Raw genomic sequence first — 23,424 nt, 5'->3', positions numbered from 1 at the left:
GAGGGAAGGGCACGCTGCTGTCTCTGCCCCCACCAGCAGGGTGCGGTCTCTGGACACCTCGCCCCGCGCGCTTTAGGACTTTGCGCTGGGTCGGTCGGCTTTGGGCAGGGAAGGCTCGAGCGGGAAAGAGAGGACGCCACCCCATTGGCTGCCGTCTACTTCTCACCTCGTGATTGGCGTCCGGGTGCCCTCCTGTGGCGCAGTTGTTGTCGCCCTTAGCGGTGGAATGGCGGCTGCGGACGAGGGCGGCCGTGTCTGGCTGGGGCGGAAGGTTTCAGGCTCTGTCTCGGAGCCGGCTGGGACGCTCCCGTGTTCCGGCACCGAGACGTGGCCGCTCAAGCGCTACGGCCGCTTTGTCTCCCCGGGAGCCCCTCCCTGCGGGATGGGAGCTTCGGCCTCCTGGAAGGTGAGACCTGGTTTGTGCGCTGGGTGTCCCGGGTGGAGCTGCACTCACCGTCACTGCCCTGATTCCCGGCAGCCTCAGTACTTGCCCCCAGACGCCCGTGTGTCCGCTCCATCTTGCGGGGCCCCGCCTCGTCTCCTGCGTACCCTCACTCCGTGCCCCAGCCTCTCTGGACCCCCTAGTCTCTTGTATACCCTCAGTCTGTGTGCTGTAGCTGCCGAGTCTTCCTCACACCCTCGGTTTGTGGTCCTTTGTCACATCCCATAAACTGCATTTAAACATATCTTAAAATTAAACAGTATTTGTTACCCACTGACTTTATGGATGTTTCCAACTTGAATGGGAAGCAACAGGATGGACATGAAGTGTGGGAGAGAGAAATCTGCAGAGGACATGGTGGTGGGTAGGAAATAAGGATAAGGCGTTTTAGATTATAAGTAGGGCCCTACCTAATTCACAGGAAAAATGTGAAATGGACCATGAAATCTGATCTCCCTCATGAAAGCTGGTGCCCAGCCAGGGGCTCCTACCCTGAGTTCCAGCTGCTGTTAGTCCTGGCTGGGGATGGGGAGGGACCAGACTTCCTCTTCCCCTTCAAGGGCTGTTCCTGGTGTGGGTCAGACCCACCTCTGGGATCTTCCCCAGCTGCAGGAAGCTCTGCGGCTCGAGGTGAGCTGTCACCTTCCAGTGCTGGCAGGAGACTGCCGGGGTGACCGAACATATGGTAACCCACACCCCATATCATATGACTTTCACTTTGGCACTGGCGGTGGCGCTGGCTTTAGAGCAGGATGCCTGGCCAGCAGCCTTCCTCTCCTGCTGCTCAGCTCTGAAGACAGTTTCTCTGCCATCAGCAAGACAGAAGTAAGGGTGATAATCCCACAACCTCCCTATAATAACCTTGCGACCCTTTCACCCTGTCCACCTTTTGGGTTGGGAGGGACCCCCGTGGTTACAGCATATGAAATTTCAGATGTAAAGATCTGAAAAGATGAAATTAACTAATTTTAAAACCCACTGGCTATGAAATTGACCAAAATGGACCATGAATTTGGTAGGGCCCAACTCATAAGCTTTTTAGAGCTGGGACTTGAAGTTGTTCTGTTTGTACAAGCTAAGCATGATGGGGCCCTGGTCTATGACTGGGACTCCTAGGTGCTACTGCGATACAAATAATGAATCATAATACTAGGGTTCTTTGCCAGTCTCTCCAACTCTTGTGATTTTTTTTTATCATGAGTTTTGTGATATTGGGTTACTTTCTCAAAGCTTTTAGAGTTACATGAATATGCTAGAATCTCAGCTTTTATTAAAAAAAAAAAATCCACAAAAATTCTAGCCTTCATGGTTGTGGAGATAAGCTTGAAAGCACAAACACCTAAAAGGGCAAAAGCGAGAAGGAAAACAAAAAAACTCTACATGTCTTATTGTTAAAGCCAACCATGATCATCATAGAATCATAGAAGATTAGGGTTGGAAGAGACCTCAGGAGGTCATCTAGTCCAACCCCCTGCTCAAAGCAGGACCAACCCCAACTAAATTATCCCTCCCAGCCAATGCTTTGTCAAGCTGGGCCTTAAAAACCTCTAAGGATGGAGATTCCACCACCTTCCTTGGTAACCCATTCCAGTGCTTCACCACCCTCTTCATGAAATAGTTTTTCCTAATACCCAACCTAGACCTCCCGCAAATCATGACCTATGATTTGAATACTTGGATTTGGCATTACTGAGGTGCAGAGCTAGAGGGTACCTCTTCTGGGTTGCCTCTGTGACTAGGCTTCCCAACAGACAGCTTCAGCAGTGCTGAAGTGCTCCAATATGTGAAACTTGAAGTTTTCAAACCATCATTCTGTGAAGAAAATTTAGATAGAAATTTAATAGGACACTGCCATTGTGTTGCATAGGAATATCTTGAAAACCCAGGTTAATTTTGTACTTAGTGTTGTACGTCCTGAATGTACCAAAATCTCTTTTAAGAGAAACCAACAAAACCAAACACTTCTGTACCACTACTCAAATCAGTTAGTCCAATCAAAAGGTAGGAGAAGGAGACTTGAATGTAGGATTCATAATGGATGTCTACCTGCATCCCTAAGTATGCAGTTGCTACTACTGATGCTGCCATAATAATTTGCAACTAAAATGAGAGCACTGGACTTGCTTGAAAGTGAAGTAAATCGGAGTTTGAAAGAGATAATTGGGAAGTATATAGGCAGGCCTAAACTTTGATCAACCTGTTCATTTCTTGGTACAAAACACTAGCAGGAACATTGTTTGGGCTTGCATGATGTTAAACCTCTCTTCCTGTTGCATCTTTCTGCTCTTTGCATGCATTCTTAGACATAATCTTTTACGTTTGGTTTATTCCATGACTTTTGTACAGAGTCTTTTTTATTCTGCTGGTTTGAAAAATTTTAAAAAGAATTTTTTAATGATGGAAGCTTACCCTTTGCATTAAAAGCAAAAATAAATTAGTTTTTTAGGCTCTCAAGATTCCCAAAGGATTTCGTTCTATTTAGGTGATTTTATCCTTAAAAATGTTCACATTTAAAATAAATAGTAAGGACATAGAATGATTGCTCTACTTAATATGTAAAATTAAATGTAATGGGGCTTGTCCTTGAAAAGAAATAGGGGCATTGACAGTACAGAGATGTACCCTGGGTGCTCTTAACAAATAATTTGAAGCAGCCTTTTATGATTTAAAATGAAAATTATTGGACTGGATTGTCCATTGCCCAGCACTTTGGGTAGCAGTCATTTATACCAGTAGAAAGGGTATGGAAAAGGCTAGTAAAACAGAATGGTAATGATTTATGCTGACTTTGTATTGGTGTAAATAAACGCACAAAAGAAATGATGGGTTGTTTATCTCTGTCAAGATACTTGGGCTGTCTGAACTGTTAGTTGTTCTCTTTGTACAATGATTTATCCTTGTAAAATCTCTTGTGGTCTGAAGATCCCCAATCTCCTTCCTTAGAAGTTTTTAAGGTTAGACTTGATAAAGCCCTGGCTGGGATGATTTAATTGGGGATTGGTCCTGCTTTGAGCAGGGGGTTGCACTAGATGACCTCCTGAGGTCCCTTCCAACCCTGATATTCTATGAAGTATGGCAAAATGTGGTAGCTGCAGCTACAGTAGCTCTTGACTGAGAGTCTTAAGATTTAATGGAACTAAGATTTGATTATGATTTTTTTTGTATCAGTGTTCATTTCTGTTGCACAGTATGCAGTTTGTACTGCCTTCAGCTGTGTAATGAATGAACTTAGAAGTAGCCCATGTTGAATTCCACACTACTGAGAGGTGATCAGGGATCAGTTCTGAGTCCAGTTCTGTTCAATATCTTCATCAATGATGGCATAGAGTACACTTATAAAGTTTGCAGACAATATCAAGATGGGAGGGGCTGCAGGTGCTTTGGAGGTTAGGATTATAATTCAGAATGATCTGGACAAACTGGAGAAATGGTCTGAAGTAAATAGGATGAAATTCAATAAGGACAAATGCAAATACTCTACTTAGGAAGGAACAATCAGTTGCACACATACAAAATGGGAAATGACTGCCTAGGAAGGAGTATTGCGGAAAGGGATCTGGGGGTCATAGTGGACTACAAGCTAAACAGGAGTCAACAGTGTAACATCGTTGCAAAAAAAGCAATCATTCTTGGATGTATTAGCAGGAGCGTTGTAAGTAAGATACAAGAAGTAATTCTTCTGCTCTACCCCACACTATTAGGCTTCAATGGGAGTATTGTGTCCAGTTCTGGGCACCATATTTCAGGAAGGATATGGACAAATTGGAGAGTCCAGAGAAGATCGACAAAAATGATTAAAGGTCTAGAAAGCATGACCTCTGAGGGAAGATTGAAAAAACTGAGTTTGTTAGTCTGGAAAAGAGAAGACGGAGGGGGGACATAACAGTTTTCAAGTACATAAAAGGTTATTACAAGGAGAATATTTTTCTCTTAACCTCTGAGGCTAGGACAAGAAACAATGGTCTTAAATTGCAGCAAGGGGGATTTAGATTGGACATTAGGAAAAAACTTCCTAAGTATCAGGGTGGTTACACACTGGAATAATTTGCCTAGGGAGGTTGTGGAATCTCCATCATTGGAGATTTTTAAGAGTAGGGTAGACAAATACTTGTCAGGGGAGGTCTAGATAATACTTATTCCTGCCATGAGTGCAGGGGACTGGACTAGATGACCTCTCAAGATCCCTTCCATCCCTATGATTCTATGTAGGGAATGAATACTTTGGAAACAATTTCATGTTCGATGGTGCTGTTAACTTCACCATAATCACAAATTATGTTTTGTGTTACATATGGTCATTAAGAATATGGAGACTGATATGATTTCATAAACCAATATTTTGCTGTTTACACTGTTTTACAAACTATATATTTAAAATAAACAAAAAAGGTATTAAACTGGGGGGGGGGGAGAAATTTAAGAGACCTAAGCCTTCCTTTTACATGTCTGTAAATCTTTTTGAACAAAAAATGTCAGTGGAAAAGCTACTACTTTTCTTTTTATTTCAATTGATCTGAAAACCTAGTCACGAACAGTAGAATTTTGTCAAATGTCTATATTGTTCATGAAAACAACAAGGAGTGTGGTGGCACCTTAAAGACTAACAGATTTATTTGAGCATAAGCTTTTGTGGGTAAAACCCCCACTTCTTCAGATGCATGGAGAAGTGGGGTTTTTACCCACGAAAGCTTATGCTCAAATAAATCTGTTAGTCTGTAAGGTGCCACCGGACTCCTTGTTGTTTTTGTGGATACAGACTAACACGGCTACCCCCCAAATATTGTTCATGATCTTCCTAAATATACACTGGGAATGTAAACTATGTGGGAATGGACTGTGCCTTTCTTTTTATTTTGTATGGCACTGAGCAGGCTTCACAGGGAGGGCCATCTCCTGTGTGCATTTAATATTCATTCTTGCATAAATGTTTAGTTTTATAGCTTGGAAAATTGGAGTTTAAGTACTAAACATTTCATAATTTAGCAGGATGAAAGCAAAACCAACCCAGAAGCAGTATGGCATTTTTAGAATGGCAAAATTTAAATGCAAGAGAGGGCTCAGAACAATCTGAATATAAAAAAAAGATTTGCTGGAGTATTTTGTCCATCAAAAATCATAAAAGTTTATAAAACCTAACCTGTGAGGAAAGGTTAAAAAATCTGGGCATATTTAGTCTTGAGAATAGAAGACTGAAAGGGGACTGGATAAAAAATATGTTAAGGGCTATTGTAAAGAGGATTGTAATCAATTGTTTTCTATGCTAACTGAAGGTAGGACAAGTAGTAACAAGCTTAATCTGCAGCAAGGGAGAGTTAGGTAGATATTGGGAAAAACTTTCTAACTATAAAGATAGGTAAGTACTGGAATAGGCTTCCAAGGGAGGTTGTGGCATCCCTTCCATTAGGGGGCTTTTAAGAACAGACACCTAATGACAAACACCTATAAGGGATTATCTACGTATAATTGCCTCAGCATAAAAGGTTTCAGAGTAACAGCCGTGTTAGTCTGTATTCGCAAAAAGAAAAGGAGTACTTGTGGCACCTTAGAGACTAACCAATTTATTTGAGCATAAGCTTTCGTGAGCTACAGCTCACTTCATTGTATGCATACTGTGGAAAATACAGAAGATGTTTCATTGGATGCATACTGTGGAAAATACAGAAGATGTTTTTATACACACAGACCATGAAAAAAATGGGCAAAAGGTTTTCTCTCCCCACACCCCACTCTCCTGCTGGTAATAGCATAAAAGGGTGAACTAGATGACCTTTTGTCATCCCTTCCATCCATACATTTCTAAGATTCTGAAATCTAGATCGGTGGTATAAATATTGGTTGCCTGAAAAATAAACCATACAAATCTTTGAAGTATGATAGTTGCTGAAACTTTATTAAAAGAATCTGGGTGAATCAACTGGTCTAACTTCCTTTCATGTGAAAGAAAAGAAATGTTATACAGCTTATCAAGCTCTTTGCATGACAGGAGATTCAAGGTTGAAGGGAAGAAAGTCAGTGTGAATCTTGCTTACTGCAGCTCTGCTTGTTATAGAGTTTGTCAGTACTCCAAAGGACTTTAGAACTGAATAGCAGTACAGCTGAAGATTGACTTGTATTATCATTAACTTCTTGCATAAAATTGATTAAATTGAGGAGCAACCCCTGTATTTAAATATCTAAATGCATCATTTCTGCTTTAGATTGAATTGTTCATGAAATCATGATTAATTGTTGAACATAAATATTAAAATTAATAAAATAGTGGTTGATCTTTTTCCCCTCTTTCACAAGTGGTTTGTGGTATCAAGAATGCTGAGAACCACAGTTTCAGATGAGAAAAATTCAAACTTGGTTACCTATAGTTAGGTATCTAAATCTATATTTTAGTGTCTAAATAAGAGATCCTTTTCAGAATCAGTGAGCTTTCTCAACTCCCATCGTTATCAATAGGAGTGGAGTGCTCACTATCACTGAAAAGTAAGCAGCTTCTTTAGGTGCCTAACTTCTGGCACCCAAGAGTGAAAACTTTGGTTTTACCTGAACCCATTATACTGGCAGTGGGATATACAGGTTTCATATATATAATTGATTGCTCTCTTGTGTGTGTGTTTTTAAAGGTTTTGGAGTCAAATGAAGAATCAGGCTATCTTATTCTCACCATTGTTGTATCTGGCCATTTCTTTATTTCCCAAAGACGGGCAGTACAGGTAGGTTTTCAGTTTCATGTACTTAAATACATTTCTCAACTCAAGTTAGTAATCAGTCTTGGGTCTTTTGTCCTTCCTCAATTTAATGAGGTCTGTTACTGAAAGATATCTGTACCAATTTTACTTAGCACATGCAAATTCTCATGGTTGGAAGAAGTTCTCTGAACTTACCTATATAATACTTAAAGTGCACTTTTCTTTCCCTATTGAATAGTGGTGTTTTTTTTGTGTGGCTGATAAACTAAATTTAAAAAGTGTGGTGAAACTGTGCCACTGGTGTCAAAGAATGTCATTGTCAGCAATATGCTGGATACTTTCACATGTGTAGTTCACCTATTTGAGTACATCAGGTAAAAATGTAATTGAAAAATAGTTACATAAAATATGGTTTAAGTGGCTTTTAGAGTTCATCCTCAATGATGGGGGTGGGGAAATTGTGTTTTTAAATGGAGTTTAAATGGTTTAAAACACACCTTACGACCATGTGTAGACGGGTAGACTTTGAAATTTTTAGTTGGTTGTGCTGTAGCCTAGGTTACAAGCCAGCCAGTTTGTATTATTTAAATAAAGTCACAATGACTCCAGAGAAGCCAGCATCAGAGTCTCAGCCAGAACGAATCGGTTCTGTGCCAGGAGGGGCTTGTAGAACTCCTGGTAGGTAGCTTTAGACATGACTGCCTGGGTCTGTGCTGGGAACTGGGATCAGGTATGCTCAGTGTATGCAGAAAACTGACCAAATCCTGCTCTAGATTGTGCAGCAACATGGAGTAGAAACACTGCGTGGTGAATTTTTGCCATAGAAATCCTGTGGTCCAAAGTATTGCTGGGTGAGATGCTCTTCTAGAAAGGAACTACATGTTTATCTAACATCTGCCGTGTCCTTGATGCTTAAATTTGGCTGGTACAGTTTTGCTTCAGTTTTACACTCCTTGTCCTCACCTTTAAAGAGTTACACAGCAGTGGCCCACATATGTACTATGTATTCTGTGTTCTACTAGTTCTGCTTCCCTTATTTATTGTTCATTCACAAGCACCTTTGCTTTCTCTCACACTACTCCTTAGACCTTGAATGATCTCATCCCTAAAAGTTTCCCCTTTCCAATGTCTTTACAACAATGACCACACTTCTACACCAACCTTATAAAATCTAAACTAATGTTTACATTTTTAAAAAATGGTATTAACACAATGGGTATCATACTAAAACAATCCAATGTTTTTTTTAACCTCCCTCTTGATGCTTTCTCTGTGTCGTGTAATATCTACTCTAGATTATAAGCAAATATTAAAATGATTAAACAGCTGCACTTAAACTTCTGTGGCTTAAATATGGTTGATCTGGAAATACCTCTATGGTTTGTCATCAAGATGTGTTCCGATTCTTGCACAAACTATTCTGGATGTTGCAAATTTTATTTAGACTGAAATGACATTTTTTGTTTGCAGTATCATCTTTCTGGAGAACATCAACTGGTACTGTTCCACATAAGTTTCTGTTTTGTCTGATTTTCCTGAATTAAATGCCATAGAAAACAGCCTTTATTTAGATTCTAGAACCTTTTTGAAAAATCTTATTTTTTTGTCTAAGGAGGACCTTAAGGAATCACAGAACATAGGATTATAGGAGTTACAGGGTGGATTTGATTTAAATCAAATTGATTTAAATCACTGGGCAGGAAGGCTTGATTTAATCATGGATTTCTACATAAAAATGCATTCTTGTTGGTTGTTATAACCTTAATATATATTCTTCACAACTCAGATAGATGTCGGTTTCATTTTAAAACTGTGTAGCTTGTACCTGCTAAAAGTGATTTATTTTGAAAACTTTTCAGATTAGTTTTATAGCTATATCAGAAAATTAATGATTGTTTGGTTATTTCATTTACCAAAGGAAATTGAAGCAGAAATTTATGAAGTCACTGGGAGGTGAACTATCTCCAATTTCACTGGTTAATCAAAAATATTTGGAGGATTTTCTTGTCATGCTGTATTAGGAGGAGAACATCACCAGACAGACATTTAAATTGCTTTATTTAACTAAAACAACACCATTTTGTATTCTGGATTTTTTTCTTCAACAGCAAACATAGTATTTTAACAAAACAAGCGTATGAATTTTTGAATTTTGTTAAACATTTGAGTTTTTTAAAATCAGGTTTGTTTTTGTTAAAATTGTTTTTAACTAAAATAGTTAAATGAAATATTTAAAAAACAAAAATTAAATCTACTATGTCAGCCGACTTAAAATATTGGCTCTCAGTCGTCTTCACCTTCATTTTCCTGTTTATTCATAATCTGGAAAAGAAAAACAAGTTTTCCTGCTTTTTCAGGTCCCAAACAATTTCTCCCTTAGCTCTGAAGTTCATTATAGTTGGCATTATGGAGGGGTGATTGCTGGATGTCCATGTCATAGCCAACTCCTCTTCTTCAGCAGCTAAGATTTGACCCTGGTACCAAGTACTGAGAATATTTGCAAGAAAATGAGCTAGAGATAGTGCTTGTCCCATTTGTTTTTTTAAAATGCTTGTAATTCAACTCTGTCATTGCATATTTCTCTTTTTAAGATCTCACTCAGTTCCTTCAAAATTTCAACAGCATCAGCAATAAAGCAGCTGTTTCCCTGCATTTTGTTCAAGGCTACAGAAATAGGCTTCAGGATACTCAGCATGTGTTCAACATTTCTTTTAAGCCCAGTGTTGAGAACTTTGGCTGTGACAGTGCCAGCTATTTTTTTCACAATTTTCTTCACAAACTGTCATCAGATTAGGCCAGTTCTTGATGTAGTGCTCAAAACACTCCACTACTGAGTTCCATCACATGTCTTGTGGGAGAGTTAGCTTGGTTCCTCCCACTTTCTTCAGAGCAGCTGCTGCAAAGTGGTTGTTACAGAAGTATTTTGCAATTTCAACAACATTAGCCTTTATTTCTGGAACACTGAAGTCTTTGGCTAGGTGGTGCATCAAATGAGCACTGCAAACATATGTTATTAACTTGGGACTCTCTTCACTCTCTAAATTTCTTCTCATCTTGGACACATTTGCAGCATTGTCTGTGACCAAGCTGTATACTAGACATTTGAATTTTTTGTCACAGTTTGTTATAGCTTTTACTGCTACTTCTTGTAAGTATTCTGCTGTGTGCGCATTTCCTGATGTATCAATTGTTTCTGTAAGGAAGACAGTCCCTTCTTCTGTTGTCACATAAGAACTGTGGACGTTGCTCCACAACATTGTGGACACTGCTCCACCCATCAAGACTCAGGTTAACAATTTTACCCTCTAGACCTTTTGCACACTGCTCAATTTCTCTTTCATATACTTTCATCCAGCAATTTGCTTGCGACATCTGCTCTGTTGGGTGGACTATATCCTGGTCTTAGTGACTGACCTATGTTAATGAAGTGTGTGCTCTCAACTATTCGGAAAGGAGAGTCTGTTGCATAAACAAACCAGGCAATTTTTTCATCAATTACCTCTTTTTGTAATCTGCTGGTTCTTATCACAACTTTATCTGTGGTTGTTTCTGGATGATGAAGATTTTTTTTTCTTTTTGCTACAGGTAATATACTGTGGCTATTTGACATACATGATGTGAATGAAACGCTATCATTGGCAGATAACTCTGAAACTATAGAAAATATTGGTGATCTTGAAGGTGGAGAGTCTTCAGAATCCTTGTATGTTGAGGATGGATTCTCCTAAACAAAATAAGTCAATGCAGTTATTTAATTATTATTACCATACTGCTCATTTAGTATTACTCATTGCATTCGCTGACACTCAGTACTACTTTAAAGATTTCAGATAGCAGCCATGTTAGTCTGTATTCGCAAAAAGAAAAGGAGTACTTGTGGCACCTTAGAGACTAACCAATTTATTTGAGCATAAGCTTTCATGAGCTACAGCTCACTTCATCAGCCACTCCATACGGCTAAATTCAGTGCCTTGCATAATGACAGGTTTCAGAGTAGCAGCCGTGTTAGTCTGTATTTGCAAAAAGAAAAGGAGTACTCTCAAGTCCAATTTCTGTGTGTTTTTCATGGGTTTGGCATGTCTGCTCCTAGTCCTGAATTGTTGCATTTTTCTGTTTTTTTATTTCTAATTCAACTGATCATGTAATTTCACGTCCTCTAACATTAAACAAACAATAGACTAAACTGTTATGCAAGTCCAGCAGAGTACTGTAGAGACAAATTCTAATGAGATTTTTCTGGCTTCAGCAATGATTGAGGAGCCGGAGCCGAAAATAGGAGAATTTGATAGATTACATTAAAAAATGGGGGGGGGAAAAGAAATTTCCTTTGTTACAGTTGGGTAAAAAGGGGGTGTAAGAATATTTCAAACGGCAGTTTTGCCTGTTTTAAACAAAAAATGAGTTCAACTGATGTTATACAAATGTTCAACCAGAATGGAATAAGGAACCAAATGCAGCTAAATCAGCACATTAGATTGAAAATGGCTCACTCTGTATACCTCCTATTTTTCTTAATGTGATAAAAGGTTAGAACAAGACTGTTCTTCAGTGGTGTGTGGGTGTGTTCACTTTTATGTTGAAAATTTTGTGGATAGATTTTTTTTTTAAAAAGTCCACCAAGACATGAGAGTTAAATACTGAAGTCTGAACATAAAACTTCTATATTTTAGATGGAATTTACATCTCAGTTTACTATAGAAGAGTGATGAGTTCAAGTTTGATGAGACTACAAGTTTGGTTGATAAAGGTGTTTGTGTTGGTGTGTAATATACTTAGATTTCTGTAGGGCGTTTCACTTAGTACTATGTGACTTTTGATTAAAAGATACAAAATTAACATAGATGTATGAAGTGTATGATCTATGTGCTAAGAATGACTTCTGGGAGTATTTTGTGATCTACCACTGCCAAAAATATTTGTAAAATAATTATATCTTCACATATCCTATCACTCTTCCTTTTCTGCTAGGTAACCATTCATATTCTCAATTCCTGTTGCAAATTGTAGAATTGTGTCCATGAACAGTCAGAAGTGTGATATTTAATGAATTAATGTCTACCTGCCATTTTGCAATTAGAAATTTAAAAATTTCTTGCCAAAAGGACTTACTTAAAAGTAGTTTAACATTCAAAATCAACTATTTTAAAGCAGCTGGACCTGTGTAACATCTTATGCTTTGAAAAATAATGAATTGTTGGTTCCTCTGGCCAGAATAAGCGAATCCCTGGGCTTCATGATAACTTCCAAAACAATGTTTTGGAAAATGTTTGAGGATGCTTCAAAGTGAATTATTAAAGCACATTCCCATGCAGCTGTAATGGGTAATTGGTTGCTTGCAACTTCAGTGTTTCTGTTAGATGCACAAAGAACTAATCAGTTTGCCTTTTGGTGGTCTCACAGAATTGCTGTACTCACTGCAGGTATGGCGCCGCCTCCTGGAAACTGGGGATTAGCTCTTGAGGCCAACACCCCATCCTGTGGTCTCATGCCATCACACTCTCTGATTTGCAGTCCCTCTCCCACTCCAGGAACTGCAGTGTCCTCTTCATGACTCAGCCCTCTGGTCAGTTCAGTCAGCATTCCCCCATTCTGGAGTACTGTTCTCCAAATTCTCTGTTACTCCCACAGTGACTCAGGCAGTCTTCCAGTTCATTGGTGCCACTTCCCCAGTGTCAGGTAGGGAAACCCCGGGCCCACCCTCTATTTCAGGTTCCAGTCCAGGGACCCTCTTTCCAGTTGTTCTGGCTTTCCTCTCCCAGCCCTCAGTGCTCCGTCCCTGGATTGCTTCCTACAACTCCTGGTTTCCTTCCTTGCCCTGGGTGTACCAGCTCCAAACCACTTCCCAGGGCATGACTGCAGCCTACACATCTCTGTAACATCCAAACATGCCTCCCTCTTCCCAGGGAATGACTGCCCTTCTAGCTTCTGGGTTTTATAGGCCCCGCCTATTCCTGCACAGCTGAACCTGCTTCCAATCAATTCCCTGCTCCCTGGCTCTTCCTCCAGGTGCAACCTGTGGAGTTAATAGGTCTAGGTGGCCACCTTAACCCTTTCCACACCTGTGTGGAGTGGACACTCCATCTCAGGTGGATAATGGGTATGCTTTCAAGATTTTTTGTTGTTGTACACATTCTTGTATGGCTTTGCCCAAGACTTAGAATCATAGAATCATAGAATCATAGAATATCAGGGTTGGAAGGGACCCCTGAAGGTCATCTAGTCCAACCCCCTGCTCGAAGCAGGACCAATTCCCAGTTAAATCATCCCAGCCAGGACTTTGTCAAGCCTGACCTTAAAAACCTCTAAGGAAGGAGATTCTACCACCTCCCTAGGTAACGCATTCCAGTGTTTCACCACCCTCTTAGTGAAAAAGTTTTCCTAATATCCAATCTAAACCTCCCCCACTGCAACTTGAGACCATTACTCCTCGTTCTGTCATCTGCTACCATTGAGAACAGTCTAGAGCCATCCTCTTTGGAACCCCCTTTCAGGTAGTTGAAAGCAGCTATCAAATCCCCCCTCATTCTTCTCTTCTGCAGGCTAAACAATCCCAGCTCCCTCAGCCTCTCCTCATAAGTCATGTGTTCTAGACCCCTAATCATTTTTGTTGCCCTTCGCTGGACTCTCTCCAATTTATCCACATCCTTCTTGTAGTGTGGGGCCCAAAACTGGACACAGTACTCCAGATGAGGCCTCACCAATGTCGAATAGAGGGGAACGATCACGTCCCTCGATCTGCTCGCTATGCCCCTACTTATACATCCCAAAATGCCATTGGCCTTCTTGGCAACAAGGGCACACTGCTGACTCATATCCAGCTTCTCGTCCACTGTCACCCCTAGGTCCTTTTCCGCAGACACTTGATTGTGTCTATCCACAATAACATACTCTCACAAAATAATAGGTCCAATGAAAGGCATTACCTCACCCATCTTGTCTGCACAATAACACGGAACAGTCACTTTCCTTGTAAAATTGGCTGAAATCAGAAGATTCTAACAGACCCCAAATGAGGGTAAGTGGAGGTTCCATGAATTGGCAGGATGATTACCTGTTTTATTCGTATTATAATTCTGTAATTAACAAAAAATTCCTGAGGTGTGATTCAAATCCAGGTTTTCCAATATGAAGTTCTTTATCTGGAATCAAATTACACAGGGTAATATTTTTTAAACATATTTTTACTATAGATGTCAGGGTGAATAAAAATTGATGTATTTAAAAAAAATCAGAATAATATTTTTTAAAATTTGTATTTAAATTATAATTTTTCTTTTTAAAAACAAGCCTGTTTAAATGAAATCTGAATTTAACACAAAATATGTTAAGGTCTAAATTTATTATCTTTTAAGACTTGTAAATAAAAGTAAATATGGTGAGCCTCTATCAAAAACTTGGAGCTAAAGGCAGCATTTCTTTATTAAGAAGGAATCAGAGGAAAAATATGTAAATTTTGATGTCAAGCTTTATAACTATGGCATATGTCATGTGCCGTATTCAGGGCTTGATCCTGTGGAGAACACAGGGGCTGTACTACTGGGTATAAGGGACTGGCAGATTCATCACAGGCCTCGGGACCCAACCTCTGATTCTGGGAGACATCATGTATCTTATCAGGATCAGGTCTCATACTCCTATTTTATAGCTTCTCCCTATCTGAGTTCTCATTGGCTCAGTTCTTAAATTATGAATATTTGACTCCATCCACTATGGAAACAATGGTTATATCAACTAATGAGAATGCACCTTTCTTTAGAAAATAGCTGAAGTACAAATGGAAAAGATTAAAATTGATGATTTAAATCGAGGCTTTCCACTTTGATTTAAATAAATCCACCCTGAAGTATGTCTAATCGCTGCGTACCAGAGAATACAAAAAGAGAGCTTCAAAGAGCTTACAGTCTAAGTATAGATTTAGACAACAGATAGATACAGACAACACATGGGGGAGTACAAGGAACAATGAGACAGTATTGGTCAATATGATAGGCTGTGGTCTCAGCATACCAGTGGCCTAACAGTTGGCAAGTATTTTGTAAGCGTCATGGTAAAGGAGACTTTTAAGAAGGGGTTTGAAAAAGGATGAGATCACTTTGCAGATGTTTATGGGGAGCTCCTTCCCTGGGAGAGAGGCAGTATGGGAGGAAGCATGTTTGAAATTTTACCAAGTGGGCGATGGAGGCTAACTTTGTTGGCCCATCAGAGGTGGGAGTTGACATGTTGATATTGAATGAGAGAGAATAGGAAAGGTGGAGTTAGGACATGAAAGGCCTTGCAAGTGCAGACAACTAGCTTATGTTTGGTGCGATAGAGAAGGGTAGCCAGTTGAAGGATGCAAAGAAAGGGGTGAACTGGTCAAACTGATGGGCTAAGAAAATGATCTTTGCAGCAATATTTGAATGAATACAAGCAGGACAAAATCGTATTTGTCAAGGCTAGAGAAGAGGTTGTTGCAGTAATCGAGAAGCAAGATGAGAGCCTGGACAAAAGTTTGAGCTGTGTGGATGGATAGGGAAAGGTGGAATCTTTGACATGGTATGTAGAAAAAAATTGGCAAGATTTAGACAGTCTGGATATGAGAACCTAGAGAAATGTGGATTTGTGCATTATTGCCTAGCTTTCTCTTTGACTTCTCCAGCCCAGTGGAATCTCGGATGGCCAATCTACAACAGAAAGACCATAGATGACTTGTTGATAGCCCGTCCACATGAGATTGTGTCTGTACACACTGATCAGATGTTTCAACTGCTGGTTCTTTGACTTCTGTTTTCAGAGAAGCTACTTAGTGTCTTCTCAGGAGTTGATCTACTTTTATCAGACTTTCCTGCTTCAAGTCCAGTCTTGCTGAAGGAAAGATTTCACAAATTGTATTTCTTCTAGGACCTTCTCAAGTACTTGCCTACCAGGGACCTCACTTACTTTGTGGAAACTGTTCTGTGGTATGATGCATCTCTCTATCCTACAAACTATCCTGCTTATCAGTGGAGTTATCAGCTTCAAGAACCAGATTATCTGCTGCACTACTGAGGGAGCCCCATTCAATTCAAGACAAATGATTGTCTCCCGCAACTCATCAGAACAACGTTCTAGTGTTATATGCAGTTAAGAGGATAGCTTTATTCTTCCCTCTGTGTTTGGTAGTTGCCATTCAGATGTAAAGTGGTAATAGGGCCTCTGTGGCATACTTGCACTTCCAGGATAAAATGAGAAAGTATAGTTAAAAATCCTGAATGAAACAAGGGAAATCTCTTACTCCTGGACAGGCAGTTTTGTTGGTTACTTATTACTTGTATTGTTTATAGCGATATTTGCTAGGTGCTTACCAAGCCTTCATTAAGGACTGCCTCTGCTTTGAGGTGCTCACAACATAAGGCATCTAATTATTACAACAACCCACATTTGAGCAAAAGAAGAGCCTGTAAGCCAGTTGACTAAGCACCAGTCGGATGCATGAGAATGAGAACTAAATCATCAAGTCCTGAACTTCCTGAATTGTGGGAAGGTTCTATTCCAGGATCCTCATACTCCCAGACCTATAGCACCTGAGATTCTTGTCTGGGAACAAAAGAGGTTTTACCTTCTGGAACGTGAGTATTCAAGATAGCTCATGGACTTCCTGCTCAACTGGAGAAACCGTCCACAAATCTGGAACTCAGAGAACTTGATCTTCATGATGCTCTTGAGAGAACAAGAATCCTATTTTGTCTTGCAACCAGAGTAGTTGTTAGGCTTGGCAGAATTTGATTTTTTTTTAATTTTGACTGATAATGTTTATTTTTAAGCATTTTTAATCAATTTAAATTTTCACAGTTGTGCAAATGTAACGCCTACACACCCTGGTTGTCAGCAGGTGGGATTGAACTTGGGACCTCTGGACTTTAGTGCATGAGCTTCTACTGCATGAGCTAAATGCCATATGGCTTTTAGCCAAGGCTGTAGAGCAGACTAATTAATCTCTCTCTCTAAGTGGTCTCGGTGCCACTAGATGGGACAGAACACCACACCCAGGCGGTGGGTGGGTTACACAAAATTATGGGTTTTAAGTATTTTTTTATTTTTATCAATTTAAATTCACATAGTTGTGGGAATTATGGGAGAGTCAGACAGTAGGTGGGGTCAGACAATACTTAATGACAGTAGATGCTGAGATTCAAAAAGTTAGGTTTATAACCGTTAAGATAAAAATTGTCCACATTACATGTCAAAATGTTACAAAGTAAATATCCTTAAATCAAACTCTAATAAGTTCTCAAGGAGCATTTTTCTTAATTTGCCTGGCTGTATATTTTGATTATCGTCAGTGGAAATATTTTTTCATAGGTTTGTGTGTGTGTGGTAAAATTGGTGTTTACTCACATTTACCAATAAAAATATAACCCTTCCAAGCCTAGATATATTGGAACACCTTCTAGATAGGCCCCTGATTGGGTATGAGTCCTAGCTTCCTGATGCTCCAAGTCTCAGCATTAGGAGTTTTGTAGCACATTCCTTCCACGCCTTTTATGCAACATGTTAACTCTTCCCAGTTCCTTAGAAAAGTGTGTCTATAGAGATGCTGTCAGGAGACTAGTGGAAGGATAGGATTCTTCAGGTAATCTGTGAATCTTCTTTCTTTGAATATATGGAGGAATCTTCCCTCAATCTTCTATTACTTTCTGTCATAAATATAAAGGGAAGGTTAAACCCCTTTAAAATCCCTCCTGGCCAGAGGAAAAACCTTTTCACCTGTAAAGGGTTAAGAAGCTAGGATAACCTCGCTGTCACCTGACCAAAATGACCAATGAGGAGACAAGATACTTTCAGAAGCTGGAGGAAGGGAGAAACAAAGGCTCTCTCTGTCTGTCTGTGTGATGCTTTGGCCGGGAACAGAACAGGAATGAAGTCTTAGAACTTAGTAAGTAACCTAGCTAGATATGCGTTAGATTCTGTTTGTTTAAATGGCTGAGAAAATAAGCTGTGCTGAATGGAATGGATATTCCTGTTTTTGTGTCTTTTTGTAACTTAAGGTTTTGCCTAGAGGGATTCTCTATGTTTTGAATCTAATTACCCTGTAAGGTATTTACCATCCTGATTTTACAGAGGTGATTCTTTTACTTTTTCTTCAATTAAAATTCTTCTTTTAAGAACCTGATTGCTTTTTTCATTGTTCTTAAGATCCAAGGGTTTGGGTCTGTGTTCACCTATGCAAATTAGTGAAGATTTGTATCAAGCCTTCCCCAGGAAAGGGGGTGTAGGGTTTGGGGAGGATTTTGGGGGGAAAGACGTTTCCAAGTGGGCTCTTTCCCGGTTATATATCTGTTAGACGCTTGGTGGTGGCAGCAATAAAGTCCAAGGGAAAAAGGAAAATAGTATGTACCTTGGGGAAGTTTTAACCTAAGCTGGTAAAAATAAGTTTAGGAGGTGTTCATACAGGTCCCCACATCTGTACCCTAGAGTTCAGAGTGGGGAAGGAACCTTGACACTTTCTATTAAATGTTTTTCCTCTTAGCAATTACATTGGCCAGGAGAGCTAGTATGCTCAGGGAGATTTTCTCTATATGCAGTTTTTTCCCAGCTGAAGTGATTCTCAGGCCTGCCCTGGAATTTCTGTCCACCAAAATTGTTTTTTACTTGAACCAGTTTATTTACCTCTGTTAAGAATGCTGGAGACACAACTCAGTTTATGTGAACCAACATGGCTATTGCATCATACTTTCTTTTTAAGCAAGAGATACCACACACTGCAAACTGGAGGCCAATGTTAAGCACATTGTCACTTATTAATCCTGATGCTGAACACTGCTTTCGAACAAGACTGGCAAATGCTCACTATCTTTCTGGAAAAAAACTCAGCTGACTCTCTAGAAGCATGTGGTACAACAGTTAAAGACTCAGCAGTTGAAAAAGTGAAGAACTTTCTCACCATATTCAAAAAATGTGCATACATGGCTGATGAATGCACCAATGCAAATAGGCATCAAGTATTAAGTCATTGTGTATATTATCTTGATGTCCATTAGAGGCCAATAGATGCATTCTAGATGTTCAGGTTATAGAAGACGCATCAGCTGCATCTGTGGCATCTTAGAAGAGTTAAATGCTTGTAAACTGAACCCCAAACAGATGGCTGCTTGTACATTTGATGGAGCTGCAAACGTCTCTGGAAGACACGGTGAAGCACAAGCTTTGCTCCGAGAAAAGTGTAACCCTAATCTCTCCTATACACACTGCAAAGGCCATTTACTCCAGTTAGCGCTAGTATGAGCTGCAGAATCTTCAAAACACATTAAAAAGCTATAAATTTAATGGCTTTGTTATACTCTTTTTTTCAGCAAGAGTACAGAAGGACTGAATGGCTTGGAAACAAATAGAAGATACACTGGGACTGAAGTTCAAATTAGTCCAACCTGGGAAAACCTGCTGGCTTTCTAATGAGCGATTCTTGGCTGTTGTCTTAAAATTACTGCAACCGTTATTACTGGCTTTGGAAAGTATCCAACAGGATAGGTCAGATCTAAGTAGTGAGGCTGGTGGACTACTTTTGTTACTGATGCCATTCTCTCTCGTAAGTCTACTGTTGAAACCAGTTGGGTCATTAAACAATGTCATCCAGGCATCTGCTACAACAGTAGTAGATCCCTGTCTAGCAATAGAAGCTACCCTTGGATCAATCAGAGATATCCATTGAAAATGTACTGGATGAAACAAAAACTTCAGTCCAGAAGTTGACTAATGAAGGTACTTACATTAACTCCGTAAGTGAAGAGGACAAGAAGTGTGTGTTAAGCCAGCTGAAAAAGTACATAGACTTGATTCTTACAAATCTACAATAGCAGTTTCTGGATTCTACTCAATCTCCACATAGCTTTTACAGATGCCTGTCTTATAAAACACCTACAGTTGAGTGGAGTGAGGCACTACCAGAAATGGGGCTGACATGTGATCAGGACAGAATAGAGAATTTGAACACAGAGTGGAATATCATACAACAAACTAATGAAGATTTAACTTCAGCTTCTTCTTTACTATCACTAGTGGTTCGACCCAATCTTTGTGCTATGTTTCCTGGGATGAAAGAAGTAGGAATTCATCTCTCGCTACTCCCAGTCACAACAGCTACAGTTGAGCATTCTTTTTCCTCATTGAATAGAATTTTGTGTTCTGAAAGAAGTCTCCTTCTGCCTGATCATGAGCAGGGATCTGGGGCAAAAATTGGGGATTGGTCCTGCTTTGAGTAGGGGGTTGGACTAGATGACTTCCTGAGGTCCCTTTCAACCCTGATATTCTATGATTCTATGATATATCATGAAGGACTGGACGTTAACGGACCCACAAGAAGACACCGAACAGTAGTGCAAAAATTACAACAAGAAACCAAGAAGGATGTAGATGTTGTGCTTCATAGTAGGCTTGAGTAGCCAACTTTAATTTCGGTGGTGATTTTAAAACGAGTTAAATTTTAATAAAATGGTCGTGAAACATTTTTCAGTTTTTATTATGATGCCATACAGCCAACCTTCACCCTCCTGGTCTCAACCCTGGTCGGCCCTCACCCCCACTGTATATCCGAACATTCCCCCTAATTTCAATTCCTGGGGAAAACACTGGTCCAGATTCAGGATATTTCAGATAAAAGGGGGAACGAATTCCAAAGCTGAGGGCCCTCACAAAGAATGTATAGCCAGCATCCCCTCTTGTTTATTACAGTGGGTCTCAAGCTGAAGTGCCTCTCTTAATCCTGTCAGTCTATAGTTTATTGTACAGGTCTGTCTAATGCAGTGGTTCTCAAACTTCTTTGATTGGGACCCCTTCTTTGTGTCTGTAGTCATTTATGCCCCTTCCCCAGTACATATACCACCACCCAGCTCCGAAGGCAGAGAAGAGAGCAGTGGCTGCTGGCTGGGTGCCCATGTCTGAAGGCAGCGCAGCGCCACACCAACAGCAGCACAGAAAGAAAGGTAGCAATGTGAAAAGTAATATTCGTCAATATTACTCTTCACAGCAGATTTAGCGCCCCGTTGCCATCCTTGCTTCTGCAGTGCTGCTGCCACGCCGGGGCTGACAGCCAGAGTCCCACTGCCTCCGGGTGAGAGATTGTGGGGAGGGTGGGGATTAAAGGAAAGCTCGAGCTTGGGTGGCAGGGCTCTGTCTGTCCCCTTTAGTCCTGCCTCCTGGGTGTGCATGACCTTCTGCGCAAGCCCCAGCCAACTGGGGCTGACAGCCAGAGCTCTTCAAAAAAACCCAACAACACACAGCTCACCCCTCTCTTGGCCTATTCCCACACCTCCTTTGGGAGGCCCTCCCCATAGTTTAAGAACCATGGGTCTAATGTAACTGTGGATTTTTATATCCACAATAGTATCTAATTCTCTTTAGAACTGAACTAATTTTGGGAAGCGGGACACACACAGAAAGCTTAATCATAAAACAGGTGCAAAAATCCATGATTTTTGGAGATCTGAGTATTTCAAACAATACAATTCATGACCATATTTCTTTTTTTAAAAAAAAAAGAAACACTGTTCTTCAAGTGATTGTTCATATTGATTCCAATTAGGTTTGTGCGCACCCGGTGAATAGTCATCAGAAAGTTTTCCCTCTAGCAGCACCCATTGGATCAGCTGTGGGGACCCCTGGAGTGGCGCTCTCATGGCGCTCAATATATGACTCTGCTGACCTGGCACCTCCTCAGTTCCTTCTTACCGCCAGTGACGGTCATTGGAACTGTGGTGACTTGCTTAGCAAGCTCCCCTCGTTTTCCCTAGCTTTCAGTTTAGTTCACAGTTATTCCTAGCCTCGTTAAGTTTAGTTTTAGTGTTTTCGATTGTTACAGCAGATAGCTGTTGGGAGTGGGGGGTTTTCCCCTTCACTCCAACTGTGTTCCCTGTTGGGACTCGGGGTATGCCTAAGTCCCAAGTGTTCAAAACCTGCAAGTCCTGCAACAAGCCCATGCCAACAGGCAACCCCTATGACGCTTGTTTAAAGTGTCTGGGGGAAACACAGCAAGCGGAAAAGTGCAGGATTTATGAAGGGCTTTGTCCCAGAACAAAAAAGGAGTGAGACTTTCGCCTCAAGCAGCTCCTTAGGGAGGTGGCACTTAGACCACAGCCTACATCATACCAGCAAGACCTGGCACCGAGCTCATCGGTGCGCAGCGCCCCAGCAGCAGTGGTAGAAGCGGCACCACGGAAGGACTCTGCAAGAACCCGCAGCACCACTGCTCCCCGACACTGAAACCGGTGGGATCGACCTGGCACTGTTCCCATTCCCCGATGCAGAAGTGGCACCGGAAGCAGGGGGAGTGGATCTCTGACTCAGAGAGCTACCCCTTTGGAGCCAGCCAATGGAGCACCCAGGTATGCAGCATCCAGACAGGAGCACCTAGGTATGAAGACTTTGGAGCTGGCACCATTGACTTCGGCCCTGCAAGGGAGACTGTCGCGTCCAGTGCCGTTGGACTCCCCAAGCCAGGTCATTGAGGAGGTGGAATTGCCATCTACCCCAGACACCTTTGAGGCTGTGAGGAACCTAATCACCATGACAGCACTGTGGTCCATGGTCTTCGAGCCAAGCCTCCGGTACCACAGCATGTGGCACCGTCTTGAGGCAAACCACTGATGCCTTCGTTCCTTAGCGCCGGTTGGACTTGTGGCGCCCGCTGGACTTGCGGCACCACTCCAGGTTGTGCCAGCACTCCCAATCGCGATGCCGATCCCAGGTCCCACTCCCAGCACCAGTCATCCTGGCACCGGTCAGTGTCCTGGCACTGCTCCCCAGTCCAGCTCCGTTCGGCACCATCCTGGCCATCGCGGTCCCAGTCCCCGTCTTTGGACTCGGGGATGGGGTCTAGATACTCCGACTAGGACCGGCACTGATCAGGCCATGGAAAGCAGTGGCAGGGACCAGTGCAGTGGCCGTTTTGGACCCCATGGGTGTACTACCAGGCCCAGGGCACCCAATCCAAAGGTTCCAGTTTGGTGGCCTCTGAAACGCAGGTGCCGGAGGCATCAGCCAGTTGCCCCACCCCTTGGGGTGCTGAGGAGGTACCAGTCACACTGCCTCTCCTGGAACGAACCCCAGTTCCTGAGCCTGATCCAGGTGTGGTTGGCCCCAACAGAGAGGTGGGACAGGAGGTCCCTGGAGACCGAGAGGGTCAGGAGGACCCTGTTTCCCCATTAGCCTCCTCGTCATCCTCCCCAGATGAGGCGGTTGTAGGCACCTCTGTCTCTAGACCGCCCCTCAGAGACAGCTGTGCCCATCAGGACCTCCTTCACAGTATGGTGCGAAATATGGGCCTGCAGGCCAAGGAGGTGGTGGAGTCAA

At 41.4% G+C, this 23,424-nt stretch overlaps 1 protein-coding gene across 1 annotated transcript in view; it reads left to right on the top strand.

Annotated features, from left to right (window-relative positions):
- Positions 1 to 226: 226 nt before the first annotated feature.
- Positions 227 to 23,424, top strand: part of REC114 (REC114 meiotic recombination protein) — a 136,507-nt gene continuing 113,309 nt past the window's right edge. The window contains exons 1-2 of the mRNA XM_077828836.1: positions 227 to 406; positions 7,057 to 7,146. Coding sequence (XP_077684962.1) covers positions 227 to 406; positions 7,057 to 7,146 — 270 coding nt within the window. The remainder of the gene's footprint in view (positions 407 to 7,056; positions 7,147 to 23,424) is intronic.

Source organism: Eretmochelys imbricata, chromosome 10 (genome assembly GCF_965152235.1).
Source record: "Eretmochelys imbricata isolate rEreImb1 chromosome 10, rEreImb1.hap1, whole genome shotgun sequence".
NCBI classification, from domain to species: Eukaryota; Metazoa; Chordata; order Testudines; family Cheloniidae; genus Eretmochelys; species Eretmochelys imbricata.
The sequence above is the reverse complement of the archived record's forward strand: the minus strand, read 5'-3'. Positions and strand labels throughout refer to the sequence as shown.